The sequence below is a fragment of the Zootoca vivipara genome, chromosome 13 (genome assembly GCF_965207765.1).
Source record: "Zootoca vivipara chromosome 13, rZooViv2.hap1.1, whole genome shotgun sequence".
Lineage (NCBI taxonomy): Eukaryota > Metazoa > Chordata > Lepidosauria > Squamata > Lacertidae > Zootoca > Zootoca vivipara.
Genome location: NC_142596.1, coordinates 41,376,835 through 41,400,880, shown reverse-complemented (window position 1 = coordinate 41,400,880; position 24,046 = coordinate 41,376,835). Strand labels below are relative to the sequence as shown.

At 45.5% G+C, this 24,046-nt stretch overlaps 1 protein-coding gene across 3 annotated transcripts in view; it reads right to left on the bottom strand.

Annotated features, from left to right (window-relative positions):
- Positions 1-24,046, bottom strand: part of PRKAR1B (protein kinase cAMP-dependent type I regulatory subunit beta) — a 123,490-nt gene that overhangs the window by 61,385 nt on the left and 38,059 nt on the right. For all 3 annotated transcript variants that reach the window (XM_060282444.2, XM_035130525.3, XM_060282445.2), the window contains 2 exons: positions 11,913-11,974; positions 9,827-9,873 (listed from right to left, as the gene is read on the bottom strand). In XM_060282444.2, the coding sequence (XP_060138427.1) occupies positions 9,827-9,873; positions 11,913-11,974 (109 nt within the window). The remainder of the gene's footprint in view (positions 1-9,826; positions 9,874-11,912; positions 11,975-24,046) is intronic.

Here is a 24,046-nt window from a genome sequence, read left to right as displayed (position 1 = left end):
GGACAGTGGCTCTCTGAGGTCCAGCACTGGTGGGGGGGGGCCTTCTGGAGGTTCCCTCATTGCAGGAAGTGAGGTTACTGGGAACCAGGCAGAGGGCCTTCTTAGTAGTGGCGCCCACCCTGTGGAATGCTCTCCTGTCAGATGTCAAGGAGGTAACCTACCCCACGAGCTTCCATTGACAACTGAGGGCAGCGCTGTATCAGGAAGCTTTTCATATTTGATGTTTTGTTGTGTTCTTTTATTTTATGTTGGGAGCTGCCCAGAGTGGGCAGCTAGGTCGCCCCAGCCACTCTGGGCAGCTTCCAACAAATTGAAACATAGAACACAGGAAAACATCAAACATTAAAAACTTCCTGTTACAAGGCTGCCTTCAGATGTCTTTTAAAAGTCAAATACAGTGGTACCTCGCAAGACGAATGCCTCGCGCAACGAAAAACTCACAAGACGAAAGCGTTTTGTGATGTTTTTGGTGACTCGCAAGATGAAGTTTTCTATGGCCGCACTTTGCAAGACGAATGTTTTCTGCGGGGTTGGGGTTTTTTTGCCGCGGCAAACTGCGCTTCGCAAGACGAAATCATAGCAAGACGAAGCAACTCGTGGAACGAATTACTTCCGTCTTGCGAGGCACCACTGTAGTTGTTTATTTTCAGTGCTACTTTTCTAGAAAAAGCAGTGCCAGAACTCACCATGAACACCTCTTAAAATGGCAATGGTGCCCACCTGAGAGGTGCCAGAACTGAGTTCTGGTGAGTTCCATTAAAAAAACGACAGCCCAGTTTATTTCCTTGACATCTGATGGGAGGGCGTTCCACAGGGCAGGCGCCACTACCAAGAAGGCCCTCTACCTAGTTTCCTGTAACCTCACTTCTTGCAATGAGGGAACCGCCAGAAGGCCACTGGTGCTGGACCTCAGTGTCTGGACTGACCAATTGGGGTGGCTATGCTTCTTCAGGTATACAGTGCCGAAGCCATGTAGGGCTTTAAAGGTCAGCACCTACATTTTGAACTGTGCTCATAAACCACCCTTGCTCCCTTCTCTAGTGACCAAGAAGGAGCGTATAATGCAGATGTCTGGACATGCTGTAATTCTCCAGTGATGTGAACTTAAGAAGCTGCATTCGCTTCCCCAATAAAAACGTCATTTCCTAATATCAGCCTCATGAAAGGGGGGGGGAGTGTGTTGTGGGGGTTGGAGGAACTAACACAAATGACCAGAGTGTATGAAACAGGAAGACACTGTACTCAAAGTTTAAACCTCAAAGCTTGGCCAGACATGACACACTAAATTTTGTTTTCGTGATGATGACAAAGTGTATCGATGATGCATGGCCCTGTCATCCTGTCCTCTGGGCTGAAAGTTCAGCCACGCTAAGTTTACTTGCAAATCTGCCTCTTTTTTAAAAAAGGAGGAGGAGGAAGAAGAATGAAACATTGTCCGCTTGGAAGAAGTCTATTTAAGGTCCCAGCTTATTTTAGCCTTCTGGTTTCCTGAGAAAGAATGAAGAGAGGTGAAAAATATCAACCAAAAGGAGCACTCCCCCCCCCAAAAAAAAGACAGGGTGCGGGGAAAAGTTTTAAGAAATCTGCTTCTTGAGAGATGAAAGGACACACACATACACACACACACACACCAATTTAAGTAATGTAAGAAACCAAGTTTGTTATTTAGAGTAGAGTTGTGTTGGGTTCGGTGGTAAAGCACATGATTTGCATGTATTAAGCCTGAAGTTCAATCTTTGGCTTCTCTATTTAAATGGGTCTTAGGGGAACCTCTGCCTATGATATGGGAGAGCCAATTATTGCCAGTCAAAATGCTGGACTAGACCAAGGTAAGATAAAAAAAAAATTGTTGACAATTTTGTTCTTTCAGTTTATCTCCCCTCCCCCGCCTTAATCTGCAGCAATTTATCTGTTGTTGTTGTTGTTGTTTAGTCGTTTAGTCGTGTCCGACTCTTCGTGACCCCATGGACCAGAGCATGCCAGGCACTCCTGTCTTCCACTGCCTCCTGCAGTTTGGTCAAACTCATGTTCGTAGCTTCGAGAACACTGTCCATCCATCTCGTCCTCTGTTGCCCCCTTCTCCTGGTGCCCTCAGTCTTTCCCAGGATCAGGGTCTTTTCCAGGGAGCCTTCTCTTCTCATGAGGTGGCCAAAGTATTGGAGCCTCAGCTAATTTATCATTAGTGTCTTCCTTTTAATCCTCACAAAAGTTCATCAGCTTTTTTAGTGCAAATTCGTCAGCTTTCTTAGTGCGAATTTCCCTGAATAGATACATTTTCGCAAAGCAATTTTACCCAAATGTAATGCATTTTATTTTTAATTTTTTGCAGGTCATTTTCACCAACACAAGCATTTTTATGCACACTTTACCCTAATGTGTGCATTTGGGTCCACATGACCTGGGCTGGGGAATGGCATTGCAAAACTCAGAGAAGTGCAAATTTCAAAGGGTGGTTTACTTCGGTTTGCATAGTGTCTGGAAAGCATAAATTGGGTAGGTTCACCTTGAAATGCAAACTGAATCAAATTTCTCCCCCACCCCACCCCTCTGTGACTCCAGCTACAAAGGCTGCTCCTGCAGCTGCCCTGAGGCTCCCAGGGTGGGGTCTTGTTTAGTTGCTTGGTTTAGTTTTGGTTAAGGCGTATTATTTTTGCTGCTATTTCAGTGGGTTTTTTTTATATTAAAAAAAATTACTTCTGTTGTTAGCATTAGTACGAATAATTTGTGCATTGTTCAATCTAAGTGTGTATATCTATTTAGATGTTTTTAGCCTATTAATACTCATGCCCGTGGCTATTTCAACTTTGCTATGCCTTGCAACTTAAATGTTGAGGAAAGTTTATAGTTTGTTATGTAAACTTTGGCGATGTTGTGAGCTGCTCTCATAGAATCATAAAACTGTAAAGTTGTAAGGGACCTGAAGGGTCATTTAGTCCAACCCCCTGCGATGCAGGATGGCCATCCAACCTCTGCTTTAAAAACTCAAATGAAGGAGAGCCCACAGCCTCTTGAGGAAGCCCGTTCCAATGTCGAACAGCTCTTGTAACTCCCTCCTTGTTTCCTCTTTTCCCAACTAAAATACCCAGCTCTTTCAACCGTTCTTCATATGGCGTGGTTTGTACCATAGTTATGCAAGTAAACAGTTGATGGTGATGATGAAAAAGAGGAGAGTGAGAGGCGATATGATAGAGATTCAAAAATCTAAAGGGCTGCCACATGGAAGATGCAGCAAGCTTGTTTTCTCCTCTGCCAGGGGGTTGGACCTGAACCAATGGCTTCAAGTTATAAGAAAAGAAATTCCAGCTCAAAATCAGGAAGAACTTTCTGACAGTAAGAGCTGTTCTATAGTGAAACGGCTGAGCGTGGGGGTTTTTTATGCAGGGGAGAAAAGGGGGAAAGAGCGAGGCTTGTAAAATGAAAGTAACCAACAGGAAGGAGGTTTATATTTGGAAATATGGATCTGGGACTCCTCCCCGCCCCCATAAAAAAAAACACTTTGGAGCAAGTACTTTCAGAGGTGTTTTTTTACTGGAAGCCCATCATTTATGTCTCACCAGATACATTTAGGCAGATCGCCAGGCTTCATGAGGAAGCAATGCGACTGCCTGACCACCAAGACGGAAAGAGACTTAAGCTGCTCCTCTATCTAGATTTTCTGGATCCCGATACTTTTGAATGTGAATAAACAAGGTGACTGGAAGATGAATTGTAATGGCGAAGGAGCAGGCTTTCTAGGGATGGAAATGGGGATGCTACAGGATCTGGCCCAGATCCTGTACACATACACATACACACACTGCAGTCTTTCTCTCCTCTTCCCAGGGCAACTCAGGACTCAAAAGAACATGGTCAATGGATCATTCTGAGTAAAAACCAAGGGCAGCTCATTTAAACATATGCAAATCAGGCTTAGCGGAAAGTTAACCTATGTATGTATGCAGGCGGAACACAGTCAAGAATAACAACAACATTTATATTCGCAGTATTCTGTGAGTAATAGCATCCAATTGTGAGAGGGGCCATTGTCAGTAGTTCAAGAGAAGCCAAGTTGTTATGCAGTGTGGTGTAGAGGTTAGAGTGTTGGACTAGGAGCTGGGAGACCAGGGGAGAATTCAACATCACACTAAAGCAAATGTGTTTCATCAGAATGCAATATGGAATGATTTCCCCCCCCCCTCCTCTCCAAGCATGGTTATGGGGGTCCTCCTCCTCCCCCCCCACGCACTGATTGGAGGTACATGGGGGGTGCGGAAAGGGAAGCAAGCACCATTCTGCAAACATATGAGACTCCTGCAGATGGAGTTTGTTAGGGTTCAAATCCCCACTAGGTCGAATGGCATACGAAAGATGAGTTAACGAAATCTGTAATGATTAAATGGGCAAATGATGTGGGACGTAATATCATGATGGAGGATTGGGAAAGGTTGTGGAAGAAGAATATGAAATTTACTGCGTGTAATATTTTAAGAGAAAATATGATGAAAATTATGTATAGATGGTATCTTACACCGGTAAAATTAGCTAAGATTTATCACAAGCATGATAATAAATGTTGGAAATGTAAAAATCAAGAAGGAACCTTTTACCACATGTGGTGGACTTGCCCCAAAGTAAGGGACTTCTGGGAAAAAATTTATAATGAATTGAAAAAAAGTGTTGAAAAACACATTTGCTAAGAAACCAGAAGCCTTCTTACTTGGGATAGTTAGAGATGAATTACCGAGGAAAGATGTTATTTTTTTTTCTGTATGCCACAACAGCAGCAAGAATTTTAATAGCCAAGAATTGGAAGAATGAAGAATTACCAACGGTGGATGAATGGCAGAAGAAGATGATAGAATACATGGAATTGGCAGAGCTAACCGGGAGACTCCGGGATCAGAGGGAAGAAGCGGTGGAAGAAGAGTGGAAGAAATTTAAAGTTTATTTAAAGAATAAGCATAATATTGGATAGAATTAATTGAAGTGAAGGAGGTACAGAGAGGTTGTACAAATATAAAATGTAGAGGAGTAAATATATTTAGATGTAGTTATAAGTTTGGGAAAGGATTTGAAATATATGTTAAGTTACAATAATATAATATCAAAAAGGCTTAGTTAAAATGGAAAAAAAGTTTAAGGTCAAGATGTAGAAATTACTAAAGATGATTTACAATGTAATGCAGTTGGAGGAGGAATGAGGAAATCAACAGTGTTAGATTTGAACTAAGATATAGAAAGTTGGAATTTTATTTTTGTGCTTTTTGTATTTTTGTATTTTGTATTTTTGTATTTTGTATTCTGTATGTTTTCGTTTTTGTTTGCTATAAAATCAATAAATATATTTAAAAACAAAAAACAAATCCCCACTAGGTCATGAAGTTTGCTGGGTACCTAAGACCAGAAACCCTCTTTCAGCCTAACCTACCTCTCAGGGTTGTTGTGAGGTTAAAATGAAGGGAAGGAGCAGAAATATGAAGGCCCGGGGGAAAACCGGAAAATTTCGGGGGGGGGGACATGGCTCCCCCCCCCATTTTTCCCCTGAAGCCTTTTTTGTGTTTTTTTTCGAAAAATTGAAAAAATAAAAAAATAGATTATGAAATGTTTTATTTTAACATGATGAATAAAATATTTTAAGATAAGGGGTTCAAATATTTTATAAATCATTAACATTACATCTCAGGAAATGATTCTGATTAAATTTCATGCCCATTCATTGAAACTTAGTCCCACTTCCTTCTTCAGTTCTTTTTATGAGAATGTTTTTTTAAATACTGTGGAGAGGAAATATGAGTAATTGTTACTTCTGGATTTTTAAAAATTGTTTTGTGGAGTTGTTTTTGTTTTTGTTCCACATAAACTAGTAAACAGTTCAGGAGATTTGGGCTTTCCCCAAAGAATCTTGGGAACCATAGTTTGTTAAGGGTGCTGGGCATTGCAGTTCTGTGAGGAGAAAACCAGAGCTTCCAGGGTAGTTTTATTCCAGGGTGGGGTGTGCTGAAATATGGATGGGGTGTGCGCAGTGCCGCATTTACGTATAAGCTAAACAGGCTATAGCTTAGGGCCTCACTCTCTTGGGGGCCCCAAAAAAATTAAAGGAAAGAAAAACGATGTACATTTCCAAAAGATAAGATAAAAAACAAATAAAATAAAAGCTACACACAGCAACAGTGGCAAATGGCTTTAGATACCGATTAGGTCCATAAATTGTTGTTGTTGTTGTTTAGTCGTTTAGTCGTGTCCGACTCTTCGTGACCCCATGGACCAGAGCACACTAGGCACTCCTGTCTTCCACTGCCTCCCGCAGTTTGGTCAGACTCATGTTGGTAGCTTCAAGCAAGGGCGTACCCACCACGGGGCAAGTTAGGGCAGCTGCCCTACTCTAGAAGCCAGCTGCCCCCCCCCACAAGGGCGTACCCACCGCGGGGAAAGTGGGGGCCGCAGGCTGCCCCTCCCTAGAAGCCGGGCTGGTGGGCAGAGGCGGAGCACAGCCCGGCGGAGCGCGAGTTCGCCGTTCCCGCCCGCTGCGCTGCGCCCTCCCTCCAGCTCCCCGTCGCGCCCTCTGGCAAGGCCAAGCGTGGCGGGGAACCAGAGAGCGCGGTGCGGCGGGCGGGAACGCCGAACTCGCGCTCCGCTGGGCTGGGCTCCGCCTCCGCCCACCAGCCCTGCTTCTAGGGAGGGGCACAGCCCAGCGGAGCGCGAGTTCGCCGTTCCCGCCGCGCTGCGCCCTCCCTCCAGCTCCCCGTCGCGCCCTCAGGCAAGGCCAAGCGCGGCGGGGAACCAGAGAGCGCGGCGCGGCGGGCAGGAACGCCAAACTCTCGCTCCGCTGGGCTGGGCTGGGCTCTGTCTCCGCCCACCAGCCCGGCGCCTCTGAGTGCACTTTCCCCGCCCACTTTGTGGCCCCTCCCCTTCCGTGCCTTGGCCCCTCCCCTTGCCCCCCCCTAGTTTTGATCCTGGGTACGCCCATGGCTTCAAGAACACTGTCCAACCATCTCATCCTCTGTCGTCCCCTTCTCCTTGTGCCATCCATCTTTCCCAACATCAGGGTCTTTTCCAGGGAGTCTTCTCTTCTCATGAGGTGGCCAAAGTATTGGAGCCTCAGCTTCACGATCTGTCCTTCCAGTGAGCACTCAGGGCTGATTTCCTTCAGAATGGATAGGTTTGATCTTCTTGCAGTCCATGGGACTCTCAAGAGTCTCCTCCAGCACCATAATTCAAAAGCATCTATTCTTCAGCGATCAGCCTTCTTTATGGTCCAGCTCTCACTTCCATACATCACTACTGGGAAAACCATAGCTTTAACTATACGGACCTTTGTCGGCAAGGTGATGTATCTGCTTTTTAAGATGCTGTCTAGGTTTCCATAAATTACCATATATCATATATCCAACACAAAAAAACAGCGGCAATTTGTTGTTGACAAAAGACAGCTGGACATATAAAGGGCCCCATTGCCTTCAGTAGCTTAGGGCCTCATCAAACCTAAATCCAGCCCCCCTGGATGTGCGCAGCCTTAGGTTCAGCAAGAGATGGAGACTGTGGGGATGTGCTGAAGGCTTTGTAGAAAATGCACTTTTCTGAGCAGAGTTTTGGAGGCTAGTGGCAGCAGACCTTGCAAGAAGGAGCAAATATATCCACCCTTTCTTAGCATGCACAATTTTACTTGCCATGGCACAGGCTCTTGGGGGGGGGGGTACCTAGGTGCCAGATTTTGATACCTGCCCCCTTACTGCAGGGCAGAATAGATGCCCGGCTGTGCTCATGCCTCCACAAGCCTGCTGGCTGCTAAGGTGTCAGTAAGTTTAAAAAATAAAGCCAATGTAACCAAATGTCAATAAACACTGCACTTGTGATAATTGTCGAGTTTTGCCTCTCCTCCTCCTCCTTGACCCAGCGACATGGCATTGCTACCTTCCTTGATAGGAACAATGAGTCACATGGATTTCCTGAGGAGTCACTTTCAGAGTGTGAGGTTTTCGATTCCAAACAATGCCAATTAGACGGTCCCCTGACACAAAACAACCACTTTCAAAAGAAAAAAGAAGAAGCCTCTCCCTAAAATAACTGCAAGGAGCTGCTGGGCAGCTTAAAATACACCGCTTGCTTCTTGAAATAGAAGAGGGATGGGAAGAGACTCTCCACATCAGATAACCTGATCCCTGCGTCCCTGAGATTAGCCAGTACCGAAATAAGCCGCAAAAAACAAACAACAAAAAAACCCAACACATTTCCAAAGCTTTATTTTAAAAACTACAAAGAGGATTTCAGAACAACAACCTCAAGCATCTGATTTTCTAGATCAGGGGTCCCTAAACTAAGGCCTGGGGGGGAGATGCGGCCCAATCGCCTTCTAAATCCGGCCCGCGGACCATCCGGAATCACCATGTTTTTACATGAGTAGAATGTGTCCTTTTAATCTCTGGATTATTTGTGGGGCATAGAAATTTGTTCATTTCCCCCCAAAATATAGTCTGGCCCCCCACAAGGTCTGAGGGACAGTGGACCGGCCCCCTGCTGAAAAAGTTTGCTGACCCCTGTTCTAGATGATTATTAACAGCAGCAACAAACACCCACCCACCGGGATCTGCAAAAAGAAGAAGAAGAGTGGAATGCTCCCTTGATTGGTATTCCATCTACTCCATTGCGTTTCCTTCCCTTCAGTTTTTTAAAACAATCCATCATCATCATCCCATGGCCTTTGAGCATGTTCTTGCCCCCCACAAAAAATTAAAAAGGACCACTCTCCTGAATCTATTGATGCTTGCTCCAGACTGGAGGGAGTTAAGGAGATCTCTGCTTGTATCCCAGCGTCATCCCTTACCAAATACACAATCCAGCCTCTCTCTCTCTCTCTCTCTCTCTCTCTCTCTCTCTCTCTCTCTGTGTGTGTGTGTGTGTGTGTGTGTTTTTTCTAAAGTTCCTAAGCAGGGTTCCCTATCTACAATGCTATTTCACTGAGTAGCATGGGACAGAACTTTTGGGTGCCCAGGCATCTATACAGCCAGGACGAATCTCGCATCTGCTTGGTGAAAGGGCTCCCTTTGCAAGCACTCCCAATTCAAGGTTTAGCCCTCCGGGAGCAAGTTCTGAAGAGCACAGTGAGATTCCTGAAGATGAAACCATCAGCCTGAGGCTGCCGCTCTCGTCCTCTATGGGAAGAGGCAAGCTACACGTAAACTAAACTGGGGTGATTACCGAAAATAGTCTGCTCTCCTTTCTCGCGGCCCCTCGGGTGCATTCCATCTTGATAGCCTTCCATCTCGATCATCCAGTGGCAAAATGTCTTGCCTACAGGTGTGGTTAATATGGCTTCTAAAGTAATTTGTTTGCATATGATACCCCATTAACCTACTTCACGCGGACAAATAAGCTTGGCTCGCGAACTGTGCCGCGTGGGAAAATTGCTTCTTACAAGCCAAGTCAGCCCCGAAGAGCAGCTCCCTTTTGGACTAGAACCTATCGTGGAAGCAAGGTTTTTAAAACTGAGCTGGGTGGACATATGGGAAGAGGAGGAGTATTTTTTCAGGGCACAATGACTTGGTTCGAACATAATATGAATGGCTCGTCCACACTGAAGTTAAATGTGCATTTGAAATTGCTTCTCTCTCTCTCTCTCCTTTGCAGGATCTACACAATGTCCAGCACATGCAAGTGACAACCCACACTTTGTCCCTGCAGACATGCCAAGGATGACCTGAATGGAGCCACTGCCAGTCAGTGTAGGCAATACTAAGTGGGCCAGGAGGTCTGAGTATAAGGCAGTTTTTTTCTGTTCCCAAAGTAGCATGAATAAGATCTGAAGGGAAACCACAAAATTCCGCCAGGTAAGAGGTGAATTCACACTTACATCCACTTCTCCTTGGTCGATCACATAGAAGTTGTCTCCTTCGTCTCCTGCAAGGAAACAAAAACAAGTTTTGATGGTTTTCACAAACCATTTCCAAAATGGATACAGCATACTCACGGAACCAGGCAAGAGCTCCCATTTCCAATTTGTGTACTTGGTTATTTCAAAATACCACCACTCCCCCTGTATTCATGATCAACAGGATATCGCTAGAAATCAAAGTATTTCTGCATTTTACTGCATTGCCATCTGGCAAGTAAGCACATGACATGATGAACTGCCAAGTATATAAACTCTCATTAACACATCTTCAATTTCAGCTTTCCTTATTAATTCTGTTTCTAGCAAAGATACTCAGGCAGCTTTTCTCGAGTGAATTAAGGCCAGTACTACAGAAAGCTAGTGTTTAGAGTGCCACACTTGGTACATGGGTGGCGCTGTGGTCTAAACCACAGAGCCTAGGGCTTGCCGATCGGAAGGTAAGTGGTTAGAATCCCCATGGCGGGGTGAGCTCCCGTTGTTCGGTCCCAGCTCCTGCTAACCTAGCAGTTCAAAAGCACGTCAAAGTGCAAGTAGATAAATAGGTACCGCTCTGGCAGGAAGGTAAACGGCGTTTCCGTGCACTGCTCTGGTTCGCCAGAAGGGGCATAGTCATGCTGGCCACATGACCCAGAAGCAAGATGAGCGCCGCAACCCCAGAGTCGGACACGACTGGACCTGATGGTCAGGGGGCCCTTTACCTTTACCTTTACTTTAGAATACAGCCATGGGAAATCCAGAAAGTATAAAACAATGCAGCTACATAAGAACACGAACCATTCCCAAAATATAATTATAATCTAGCCTCTTACTTAGATATGTACCTTAAGCATGTGTACAAACTCAATGAGAGGTGTGAGCTTGCTTTTGCTGGGTAATCTTGTTTATAAAACCTAGAAAATGCTCATCTCCTCATTGACACAAAGAAAGCTTTCTCTCTTCTGATCTTTCATATTTGTCATATTTGTCAGAGTTGAAAATCCCTGCTCACAACAATAGGTTGTGCAGAACTGTAGAACAGCCAGAGGCGTGGATACTGTCCCTGGTTGTATATCCCAACAAAATTATTTTGATACTATACTATACTACGTTGAAATGTTCAAATGCCTATTAATAATAATAATAAATTTTTATTTATACCCCGCCCTCCCCAGTCAAAAACCGGGCTCAGGGCGGCTCACACCAACAAAATTACAATAAAACATAAAAACAATTAATTAAAATACAGATTAAAATACAGTATTAAAATTTAAAATGCAGCCTCATTTCAAGTAGACCATAAATCCAAGCCATGAGGGAGGAAAACAGGGGTCAGACTAAGTCCAACCCAAAGGCCAGGTGGAACAGCTCTGTCTTGCAGGCCCTGCGGAAAGATGACAAATCCCGCAGGGCCCTGGTCTCCTGGGAAAGAGCATTCCACCAAGTTGGGGCCAATACTGAAAAGGCCCTGGCTCTAGTAGAGGCCAATCTAGCCACCTTATGGCTCGGGATCTCCAGAATATTGTTATTTGTGGACCTTAAGGTCCTCCATGGGGCATACCAGGAGAGGCGGTCCCGTAGGTACGAGGGTCCTTGAGCCTTCCCGCCATCTTCTCCTGCCAAACCCTTTGAGAACCATTGGCCAAGGTTCTGGACCAAAGTTGGAAGACCTGTGGCATGTTGTTGAGCTTCAGCTCCAATCAATTTTATTCCCTGTGGCCAATGGCCAAGGATTATGGGAGTTGCAGTACAGCAACTCTTGGAGGACACACTTCCCATCCCTGCTCGTGACCCATGTTTGCACTTGAAAACAGGTCAGAAACCCCCGATGGGTGGCAAGTGGCTGGGGGAGAAGCTAGAACAAGAACAGAAGGCATGGGAAGGTCTACATTCCTATTATCCACTAGAAAAGTCACTCTTTCAGCCCCGCTTTTTGTAGAAGAGAGGCAGCGGCTGAGCTTCAAGGTCACAGCACGTTCCCTATACATGGATGTTCATGGAGCAATGCATTTTCATTTCAGGAAGACATTTCATGCTTCCACCAGACATATCAGGGTGGGACGCTTACCCTGTTGTATGACAGTCTCTCCAGCAATGTGTGTGACAGGGAACATGGCATCAAATATGTCACTGCAAAAGAGAAAGAGACATATTTAGACATCTTCGTCCTCCTCGAAAGCCCTCAGTTCCCCCTGATGTGTGGATTCTTCACATTCAGCATGTAAAGAAGCTGGCGTGTTGTTTAAGGTCGCTTTATTTGTGGTAACTTAATGCAGAGCAGTACACACACACACACAAACACACACAAAGAGAGGGAGAACTGTCAAAATGAAAAATAGTGATTTAGGACAGCTTCTAAAGATTATAAACAGCAACAGCAAAACAATGAACTAGGCAATTAACGTTGGTCCTAGTAACATAAATAACCATTGAAGTTTAGCAATAATAATTTAATAAGAAGAAGTAATTGTAGTTAATTGGAGGTAGGCATTGATGAACCCTTTTGTTTATGTATTTAAGTCTACGATTTGTGGAGATTCATATTCATATCTTCTCATACGACTGAGAACAGGTGGCAACTAATCACTCTCTTTCTGCTTTTTCTGGACTTCTTATTCACATTTATTTTCTTTTTCCCTTGTTGATTTTGTTCAGGAGTTGTCAATCCCCATAATTTAACAAGCTATCCCCATAGACACGGGCATTCTCTCTCTCTCTCTCTCTCTCTCTCTCTCTCTCTCTCTCTCTCTCTCTCTCTTCTCTCTCTCTCTCCCCCCCCCCCCAGTATTTTGCATATAAAATCCTTGCTGCTAAAAGCATATGAAATAATAATTTCTCTCTGTTGTCTTTGGGAACCAAGACTTTGAGACAGCGAATGCCTCTGTACAGCCTTTAATGACATTCTCATACAAGGAGAAATGTGAACATTTTCGAAACTTGAAATCCCGATGGACGCTGGGATTTCCATGAGTCAGCCCACACAGTTCATAAGAGGTCTGGACCTACTCAGTGCTGGCGGCAGCTGCCCATTGGGAATGATTGGGCAGAAGGCTGGAAGGCCAACAGTAGGGGGACCCAGAGCCAATGACAAGTGGAGCGTGCTAATTCTTGTCCCCCATCCTCCTCCTTGCTTAGTTCTAATCCCATAATGTTTTATACCACAGAGGTTCTGGTTTATTTCTCTCTCGCTTTTGTTGTGCTATAGCCCTTCCAGACGGCGATAATTTAGCAGCATTGAGGAAAGATCACAGAACAATGAATAAAGCAGAGGAAATCCACCACTAAGGCAGCATTATTGTGTCGATGAAATATTGCAGAACACATGCACAATAAAACACCAGTAGCGAAAGACATGCTTAATACTGTCCGCTTCAAGAAGAACTGCCCAATTGCTTCCTACTGAATCAGCACACAGAACAAGAAGGTGCTGCAAATTCATTTATTGCCACAGGGCGCAGAGAGGTGCATTGTGGGATGCACAGGGTGCATTGTGGGATGCAGAGGGAGGCCGTGTGCACACCCTACATTTAAACCACATGGTTCCCCCAAATAACACGGGGAACTGTAGTTCACCTCACAGAGCTACAGTTCCCAGCACCTTTAACAAACGACAGTTTCCATTATTCCTTGGGGAAGTCGTGTGCTTAAACTGTATGCTTTGAGTTGAATAATGTATAAAAGATGCATAAAAAACATTATTATGTGGAGTGAGAGAAGGGAGGAGGGTTCAGAGAGATCTGTGGTGGATCAGAGAAATGAGACCGCCTGCTCTAGGGTGCTGTGGCAAACAAGAGGTTAAGAAAGCATGGGATAATGAATTAAAATTTCTGGTGATTAATGCAGTGGTGCAGCCCCCTTGAATTATTATTGTTTTAATGGCCTTTGGAGTGATTTGAGTTGCGCACCCCTGGTGTACAGCACATTCCTCAGCATGCCACATGAGCAAGGAGAACAAAGGGAATTCTTATAATAATAAAAATAAATAAAAAGATTCACCCAAATAGCCAGGAGGTCAGCAACTAACCTGTGGCAAATTTTCGCTCCCATATATGGGAAGCTGTGTATTGCAAAATCCCATTATTAGCTTATTTCCTGTCCAGCAGTTCCAAAATTCACTCGCTCAGGCTTGGATCTAGGAAACACCCGGTCATAAAGTTGAACTAGAGGCACTTTCGTTTGCTCCTGAAGAGTTTACTGTATTTTCGCCGGAGAGCCTCGGTTTGATTAAGAGGCAGACAGGGACTCAGCTAGGGGAGCAGCTGGCAGGCTCAAGGCTGCCCCCTGCTGGGGAAGCCACTGTGGGGATGGGGGTGCTTCTGCAGAGGTGGCCAAGGGGCCTCTGGGAATTGATGACCCCACTGCATCCAGCTCCCATTCCAGATGTGGCCAATGAAGATGTGAGGGGATGAGATGGAATGTGCTTATAAGGCTTCCTTTGCCGACTGGAGAGTACGCCCCAATTTCATGGCTAATAGTCATGATGGCTATATATATTACCTCAGACGGCACAGGACTCTGAACACTGGAGAACATGATGGGATAAGTCTACTGCATTCCTGCCCTGCCTGTGGGCAACCCACAGGAATCTTGGTTGGCCACTGTGGCTTTATTTTCTTCCTATGTGGGACTGCTGAAAGGAGAAACGTGTTCAAAGTCACCACAATCCTTATTTTGAAGTGCCCCTCGGAGCCACCGCTTTGTCCCCTGTCTCTGGTTGGTAGGCCTCAGGGCTCCTGTTAGAAACAAAACGAAGCGGATCCAGCGTCTCTGATTGAAGGCCGGCCCTACCATTGGGCAATTGTGCAGCGGTGACCTCAGGCGGCTGATGTTGAGTGTCTTGGAAAGGCTCCTCTTGGGCCTGTCCTGGAGTCTCCAGCTGCTACAAGATGCTGTGGTGAGACTGTTGATGGAGGAAGATTGGAGCCAGCACGCAACTCTGGTGATCAAAAGTCTGCACTGGCTGCCCGTAAACTGTTGGACCAGCTTCAAAATATCCGTATTCATTTACAAGGACCCTTGTATCTTGAGTCCCAACCACGCGAGATCACAGAGCCCAAAAGACGCACATTTTCAGGGTTGTGCTCCCACGGCACCCGAAAACACGCATTTTGGGGTGCCATTTAAGATCGTGGCCCTGAAAAAAGCACTCAGGGGAGAAGCGCTTTCTTCTGGGCGAGATCTCAGCACAGAATCCTGCGATATCACAGCAGCCAAAATGGCCGCCGTGCTGTCATGTGAGAAAACGGGATGTCCCGTTTTCCCCAGGAAACTTGACAACTTGGGTCCAGGATACGTCAAGGATTGCCTGATCTCTTATAGCCCTGCCTGATCACTGAGATCTTGTGCGGAGTGACTGTTAGTGGTTCCCCCATGACACAGGTACACAGCTCGGATCCAACAGTAGCTGCACGTTCAATACTGTGGGCCCAATTTTATGGTCAGATCCCGTCCCGTCCCCCGTTGAACCTCCAGCACTTCTGGATAATCTTTGATCTCATTTCCAGCAGGTCTTTTTAAACTGAAATCGAATTTTAGAGTTTCAACTCATTTTAGGTTGTATTGTACCGGGTCTCCTTTGATTAAGCGATATAAAAATTGTCGAAATAAACAATAAAATAGAAGGCATGAATAAAAGGCCCACGATTGTTAGTCACAGAGTGCATTGTTGTATTTTTACCAGCAGGGAAGGAGAAAACTGTCTGTGAGGTTTTTCTGCTGAGGGTTAGTAGCCAAGGGTACTATGGGAGTGCGCAGCAGGAAGCACCATTTGTCGTTTTACCTCAGGCGAGAAGATGCCTTGGGCTGGCCTTGGCCTGAACTCTGCCCAAACTTGCTCCAGAATCTTCTGCAGTGCGGAAACGCAGGGCTTCCTCAGCTGAGACAACCCTTTGTAAACAAAATTCTCTGAAAATCTGAAAACCGCTACGCAAACATTGGCGTAGGAGCTTATGGCTCCACAGCTGAGTTCTCTGTGAAGGAATTATATATCTTTTCTATTTGTCTGTGAGAGCAATGCCCTTCTTCAGTGTTTCTTTCTTTTCATACATATTTTTTTTTTATAAAAAAAGCTGATGTCTTTAGTTCATGAGAGGTTTGGGGGGGGGGCGGGGAGGTAGGGAAGTGCCTGTCACAAATTCATAATTTAAAAACCATTATAATCCTTAGATTAAGGCTTGACAGACCCGACAGGTGTTCTGCATTTTCCTTGCTCTGCTGAACTTTTATTACACAAGACAAAGGATGTGCCTCCAGGCACCCAACACCCTCAACTGAGCGCAGAAGGAGAGCACCTCACAAGAGATGGGGTGGGGCAGGAGCAGTCAAAGCCGCATGTTTATTTGTTCTTTTGTTTATTTATCACCTCTGTTTATTATTATTCCGCCTTCTGAGCCAAAAGATTTTCAGAACAGCATGTGGATGTTGAAGAGGGCAAACAATGTCAAACCAAAAGAGCCCAGATTCAAAGGAGACAGAGGGCCCTATTTCAACCTTCAACTCATTTGTGCAAGGGAAATTGGGGCATGCGCTGGTGAACCCCACATCCAAGCATCTTTACAGCCCTCCGAAAGCTGAAGGGAAACTGCTAAATCAGGCAGCCTCCTGGACCTGGGAAGGCTCCCAGTGCAATTTACAACCCTGCATCTGTATTATTATTTAGACTTATATACTGTACCGCTTAATGAAAAAGCTCCTTGGAGGAAAGATGGGGTACAGATTAAATAAAAACAAAATTGTTGAGTGGAAAAGTGCTGACGCCTCCTGGTTAGCCAATCTAAGAACAAAATACTGGACCTAACAGGCCATTGATCGGATCCTGCAAGTCAGGTTGTCAGACTCAATAGTGGACAGGACTTCTGTGCTTTTAATTGCCCTGCTCTCTTTTGAGTCTGGAAACCTTACAGAGAAACCAGCAGACCATTTGCTTGGAAATTAAACAAAGGGTCTGCTGGTTTCTCTTTAAGGTTTCCAGACTCAAAAGAGAGCAGGGCAATTAAAGGCACAGAAGTCCTGTCCACTATTGAGTCTGGCAACCCTACCTGCAAGCCTCGCTGCACATTCTTATGTTCTCTCTCCTCTGTGGACTTCAGGACCAAACAGCCTGGATAGACTTGGTTAGAGTGTGGTGCTGATAATGCCAAGGATGCAGGTTCAATCCCGTAAGGGATATGTCATGGGCCAGGAAACAGCTTCACCAGTTGAGCAGCAGCCTGAAGGAGCAGAAGGCAGAGAGACTCCGCCTGCTGATGATCAGCTTTCTTGCTCCTGATGAGAACCAGCTGGCTCCAGCTTTCTTAAGCAGGTTTCCCAGCCTCAGTCAGTGGAAACAACATTTGTCGTTCCTGGCCAGACCTTGCTGCTTCTTGTGACCTTGGACTCTTGGCTTCTTTGACCCCCGGACTGTCTGACTATGTGAACTGAGATACTCCTGACCTTAAGACTGGACTGAACCTGGCATATGGACTCTGCCCCCAGGCAAGTACCCCCCTGAGACTTGGCTGCTGGCTGGCCTCTCCTGCCACTGAGCTCTGCTGTGGCTGAGCAGCATGGGACTACGACAGGATAGCTGCCTATTCCTGCAGTACAGGGAGTCAGATGAGATGTTCCTCATGGTCTCTTCCAACTCTATAATTTTATGATCTATGAAACCACCATCCTGGAGTGCAGAGCTCTGTTGGTCCATTCTGCCTGGCTTCTTCACACTGTAATCAGAAAACCTTCCCCAAGTCCCTGCGAGGAGGGAGGGTGGTTAAGCACAGGAATTGCTGGGTGCTTTTTTGATGCCGTGCTCTACCACGATACATCAAATTCTAAGCAAAAAAAGAAAAAGGCACAAGCATGTAATGTTAAGGTTCGTGTTAGCTAGGTGAGCAAAAAGAAGATGGAAGAATTTGTTCAGACACGAAAGTTTTATCTACTGGATAGTAACCAAAAATACCCCAGCTGCCTTCTCTAAGAAAATCCAATTTTAGAAGATTTTTCTTTTCATTTTTAATGGATGTGGCTATCAAAGACTTGCTGCAGGTTTTAACATGCAGAGAGCCCTGAAAGCTACTGAAGTTTCTTCTAGAGTTATAAATACCATCACTGTCTTGTAACGCATGTAGTCATTCATACTTATGCAAAGAGGACTGGAAGACTCTGTGTACAGCAAGTGTGTAAATGATGGCACATTAGCTCACCTGGAGAGGTATTTTGGCATATCGTGTCCTCCCTCAAAGAGGGTACGTGTTGCAGTGAGACCTGGCAACCAAACCCTTGTGTTGTGGGTGGGTACGATTGGATAGCCACAACACCCTATTGGTAGGTCCCTTGATGCTGGGTTCAATCTGACCAATGGGATCCTAGCCAAAATGGATCAAGGGACCTATATATGCCTATGCATGTGACCCTGAGCTTTCTCTCTTGGTCAGTGCATCGGAACACCCGCCCACCTCTCCCTATATTTAGAGCTTGTGCGCTTGGCCTTGCTATGCCGTCGTGTGTCGTCTGTCATTGGGAATTGGGCACGGCAGGAATTTCCCCCACTTGGCTGATTGGCTGGTGCCACTTGGGTTTCGCCTGCTGCGTAGCAAATTGCAACAATTTGTAAGGTTGCAGATAGGCTCTGGTTCAGGTGGTAGGGGTGGGGGAACGCTCTCGCCATCCCTATCGTATGTGAAGGGTATTCCGTTAAAGGAATCTAGGGACTCAATGGTTTGGTCAACCCTGTGAGGGGTTGTGCCCATGCCTGAGTCCAGGGGGACATCTGGGTGGTGGACATAGCATGTCCCTGACTTTCCGCCATTCCAAGTGTTCACCCTAGGCTGACCTACGGTAGTGCCCTGGGTCAGCGCTACCTGCAACGGTGCAGGGAGCTAGTTGAACCAGAGCCTATGCAACCACTCACTTGCTGTAATCAATAAAGTTGTGGCCTAAATTCTTCCAAAAACCAAACCAAAATTTGAGTCTTGTCTGAATTTATTTAAGGGGGAGGTTTAAAGGTCTAAACACGCAACAATTCCAGAAGGCTCACGACACATTTCTCCGGAGTAAGACTTTTAAATCACAGTATCACTTCTTACTAAGAAACCCCAGCAGTTACAGGCCTCCCGTGTGTTTGCCTACACTCGGTTAAGTAAATATTGCTGATGCTCCTTTTCAAAAGCTTCCTCCGGGTCTTTCATGCTGAGCACTACAAAGTAGGAAACGTCCCTCCTCGTGTTTGTCTGGAATAAGCTGGCTGCCGATGTCTTCAAATGATAACAACCAGCTCTGAGCAAACATCACATTCACCCTTCACAGCAAGGAGGACAATGGGCATTGCCACCCGGCAAACCACTTAATCCTGAACTTTTGTACTCGACGCTGCCTTACTGCTTTGGGCTTGAAGCTGAGGGCCGGTTCACACAGGTAGATATGTCACTTTGTTCCTGGATTGTTATATTCACTTCATGGGTGACATCTGAGCACACGAATTTTATACACTGAAAAGTGTTGTGTTTGAGGGGGTGGGAAAGCTCTCCCTCCCTCCCTCCCTCCCTCCCTCCCTCCCTCCCTCCCTCCCTCCCTCTCTCTCTCTCTCTCTCTCTCTCTCTCTCTCTCTCTCTCTCTCTCTCTCTCTCTCTCTCTCTCGTTTGTTTCATGATGGCCCATTCACCCAGGCTCTGAGGATTTAGATTAGCCCTGAATGACTTGGGACCGGGTTACCTGAAGGACTGCCTCTTCCACATGACCCAATGCTTAAGAACCTCTTTGGACGCCATGTGCTGGGTGCTCCCTCTGAATGAAGTGAGGTGGGCGTTTCTACTCTTAGCACCTGCTTATGGAGCAGCCTTCCAAAACAGGCTGGCCTGCTGCCATCTTTGTACTCTTTTTGGGTACCAGGCTAATATCTTTTTGTTTATCTGGGTCTTTTAGAAAAAATGACGTAATCAGGGCCTCTCGTTTGTCTTTAAAATTGTTGTTTTATCTGTGGACCAATCTGCACTACACATTTAAAACAGTATTATACCACTTTAAGCAGCACCCTTAACAAACTACAGCTCCCATAATTCTTGGGGGTGGCGGCATGAGTGTTTAAATTAGTATCATAGTGCTTTTAAATATATATTTTTATTAAAAAATACAAAATTACAAGTGCACAGAGTGAGGTAAGGCACAAAAAAGAAACAAGAAATAATACCCATGCAGAAAACAAAAGGGAACAAACGGAAAAGATATTGTGTACATTGCAAAAAAAGGGTGGGGGTGGGGTGGGGGTTGTTACTGTAGTGAACCAGACCTTAACCTAATGTGGTATTTGTAAAAATGAAATGGAATTCATCATAGAGTTTTAAATTCATGGTGCGCTTGTGCTTTCAGCTCCTCCCTCTCCCAGTTTCACCACCACCCTCTCTTTGTTTCAGTCCAGGGTCCACATTCATCTGAGTGCCCTTCCAAGGACCACATGCCCATGGCAGACTGGGCCAGAGGCTAAACCAGGAAGAGCAACGTACAGAAGTTTTACCTCAGTACTGGCCGTTTCCATGCACACTCCCACACCCCTCTCATCTGAACCCCTGGGCCATCCCGTATAGGGAAGGTTTTTTATTTTAAAATTGTTTTATTGTGTGTGTGTGTGTGTGTGTGTATAGGAAGTGGCTGTGTGAGGTATAAATAGTAAAATTATCATTCTGGAATGGGACATCCCTATTTTCATCGGAGAAATGTTGGAGGGCATGCCCTCTATCCAGGCAACCAAGAGGCATCATGGGAGTCCACAGATACATTCCTGTCATGGGGAAACTCAAGGAAGGAGTGAATCGGGGGCAGTAGGTGGTGTGACTGGAGAAGGCGAGTGGCCTGAGTAGAGCCCAGAGGTCTAGGAGGCTGCAACTGGCCCTGGGCCTGAGGTTCCCCAGCACTGGTCCCCCGGCCCTAGATTTAGGTATGGCTCCCCACAGCCCGCACCAGGCCCCCATGCTGCTATACAGGCTGAATGCCAGCGACGTGATTTACACTTTTGTACTAGGGTCAATGAAGGCCTTCCAACGCAGTTTCAAAAAATTGCTTGTAATGGGAGTCTTGCTTTCCTTACGAAATGGCGGGCATTAATGAGCCCAATTTATTCAGTAGTCCTGTTATGTATTGGTCTACCCACCATTTTACAAGTCCCAATTAGCTTCAGGATGTGTGTATCTCCTGCTTATCTGTCCCCAAGAGCTTAGCAGCAGTGGATGTTGGGCTCTCAAATGTCATGGCGCCCTGTGCAGGCAAAAATTCAGCACCCCCGGGCCCTGCCTCTCTCGCCCCGTTCTGCAGCATTGTTTTGGCGCCCCCGGCAGCGTGGCGCCAGGTGCAACCGCACCAGTCGCACCACCCTAAAAATGCCTCTTTACTTAGTTCCATATCTGCATGTGTGAAGGAGCTGAGAAATGTATGCAGGCCCTGGTGGGCACATGTTTACCTCGTGACGCCCTCGTGACTGGCCCGTGACGAGAGAGCCTGTTTTACTCTAACAACATTGTTCTGAAAACCTATTTTTTCCCTCCCCTCCCCGCCCCAGATGGCAAATCCATTGAATGTTTTGTTGTTTTAATTGGTAGCAGTTGTACAGCACCCAAATTGAATGTAGCACCTCCTTTTTTTCAGGGGTTTAGCACTTCACACACAGGAGTCGGCTCAGACAGATGCAGGCCTATATGCCTGACTGCCAGTTTTCACCGCCTGCCCTCCTTTTTTTGTTGTTTTCAAATGATAAAGCAGCTGAACGGCTTTGCCAGGACACTTCCCCACCTGCCAGGATTTTACTGGCTGGACCAGAATTTCATCCTCATGCATAGCTGCCAGAACAGAAGGATGGAAAGCCAGAAAAAGTCTATGCTCGGTGCTTTCATTATAAACTTCTTCTAGAAGCTGTGCTTTTAAAAAAATAAAAATAAAAAATAGCACTCTTGGGTACTCTCCGCACATGTTTGGAGACAGCCCTAACAGATTAGCCAGCTGATTAAAGAAATTTAAAGCTGCAGTCTTTAATATGCATTGAACACATTTGGACTGAGGCCCAAACTACATGCTACATAGCTTTATGGCTAGGGGCCTGATCCAGATCAGGAGCCAAGCATAAGAATATAAGAAGAGCCTTGCCAGTCGAGGATTATGTTCTCACAGTGACCAACCAAATGGTTGTGGGTAAACCAGCAAGCAGAACCTAATACAGACTTTAAGCCTTTACCACCACTGACACCCCCATCCACTGTAGTCCCACTCCACAGAGGGAATCCATGCCTGCAATTTGCAGGGCCAGATAGATAGCCTGAAGTTGTCCACCCTGCCCTAGATCCCACCAGTTAGAGACCCACCACTGCAATACAAAATATACATCACTTGGCTTGATCTGCCTCAACCATTCTCTCCCAAATGAAAATGCAAGACTTGATACATAAGATAGACGAGGCAGTTTTATGAGCACCTGCTACTTTAAATTTCAGATAATTAATGTGCCGTGATTTTGTTGGGTTATAAATACCAACCTAGTAAACATGATGCTATTTTAATCAAGCTGCCTCTGTATTACACTTAAGAAACTAAAAGACTCAGGTGGTTGGGGTGAGGGATAATGACAACTATTTATTGATTCTTGGTTTTCATGTCCCATTTTTATATTTTCATAGGAAGGGTATCTAATGTGCATTTGATACTGCCTTTCAATAAAAGCAGAATACAGTATACTTCTGGCTCATCCCCTTGAGTTGGGGACACTGATTTTAAGGTGGTTTCATTCCTATTTACAAGGTAGCATTGAATGACTGTGACTCAGCCCTCCATCCCTGGGTGACTGCCTTCAAAATCTCTCTACCCCCACTTCTTATCCTTTCTCCTCATCTCTTCCTCCTCCTCCTCCATGGCAAACCATGGCAGATCCTGATAGAACTGAAGAGCCCTTGACACGTAATGCCTGACCACTGCTGGTTGGAGGTGGTGGGAGTTGCGAGTCCAAAAACCTCTGAAGGATGCCACATTGGGTATCCCTGCTATAGAGAGAGCCCTGGTTAACATTGTTAGGATGGTGCAACATTTCTCAAGTCCCTAGACACACACACACACACCCCTACCATTTTGCTTCAGAAGGAAGAGAAAGGGGAAATGACCATCATGATTCACTCCATGCTGAACTCCTGGGAAAGGAACCTTCTGCACAATCGTGGATGGAGCTTAGAGAATGAATGGCAGGCAGGGGTGGGGAGTGAGAAGGGAAGGAACTGGCAAATACTGAGTTCTGGTGCCAGTTGCCAAAAGATATTATGATTGAGCTCCCGAGGAAGCACATTAGAAGAAATCCCTCCCTTCCTCTTACATCTCTGCATCCCCTTCACATCAGCAGCTTTACAGCGACTTCTTTTCCTAAGCCTTATTGTGATTATGGATGAATGCAGAATTTCTATTCATATAAATATATATAGGCGGATCTACTTAATTTGCACCATCTGAAATAATACCCAAGCTGAAATATAGCCATGTTTTGAAATTTGCACTCCTCTGAATTTTGCAGTGCAGTTCCACAGCTAACTAATGTGTACAAAGATGCGTTTGCTAGTGCAAAGTGTGCATAAAAATGCATGTATTGGTGACAACGGTACACGAGACTGCATTGTAGACAGGGAAATTGCAAAGTGTGCATAAAAATGCATGTATTGGTGACAACGGTACACGAGACTGCATTGTAGACAGGGAAATTGCACGGCAAAAATGTGTCTCTTAGGCAGAACTGCAGACAAAGGTGTGTAGGTTATTAGAAATTCGCACTAAAATGCTGCTGAATTTTCACGAGGACTTGTTTCCTAAGATATCACAAAGTCATGTTGAAATATGCAGAACTGAACTTAAGCATGGGGAAATGGGGTGTTAAAAAGGTATTGATTTCTGTCCTGCCCATCAGTCACATGCTGTGTTGTTTCTGCTTCACTGCAGTTCAGCTTATCACAAAAACTACATTATTCGTCTCGCTGTCCACTGTAGTGGAATTTTATGTCGTCGTCAGTTACATAATTAACGACATCGCCATTACCATATTCCATACCGTTCACTTCAATGCAAGGAAATGTGATGCAAATGGGAGGCGGGGGAATGTCATCAACTTAGAGACCAACTAAGTTTGTCATAGGTATGAGCTTTTGTGTGCATGCACACTTCTTCAGATACACTGAAACAGAAGTCACCAGACCCTTATGTATAGTCAGAGGG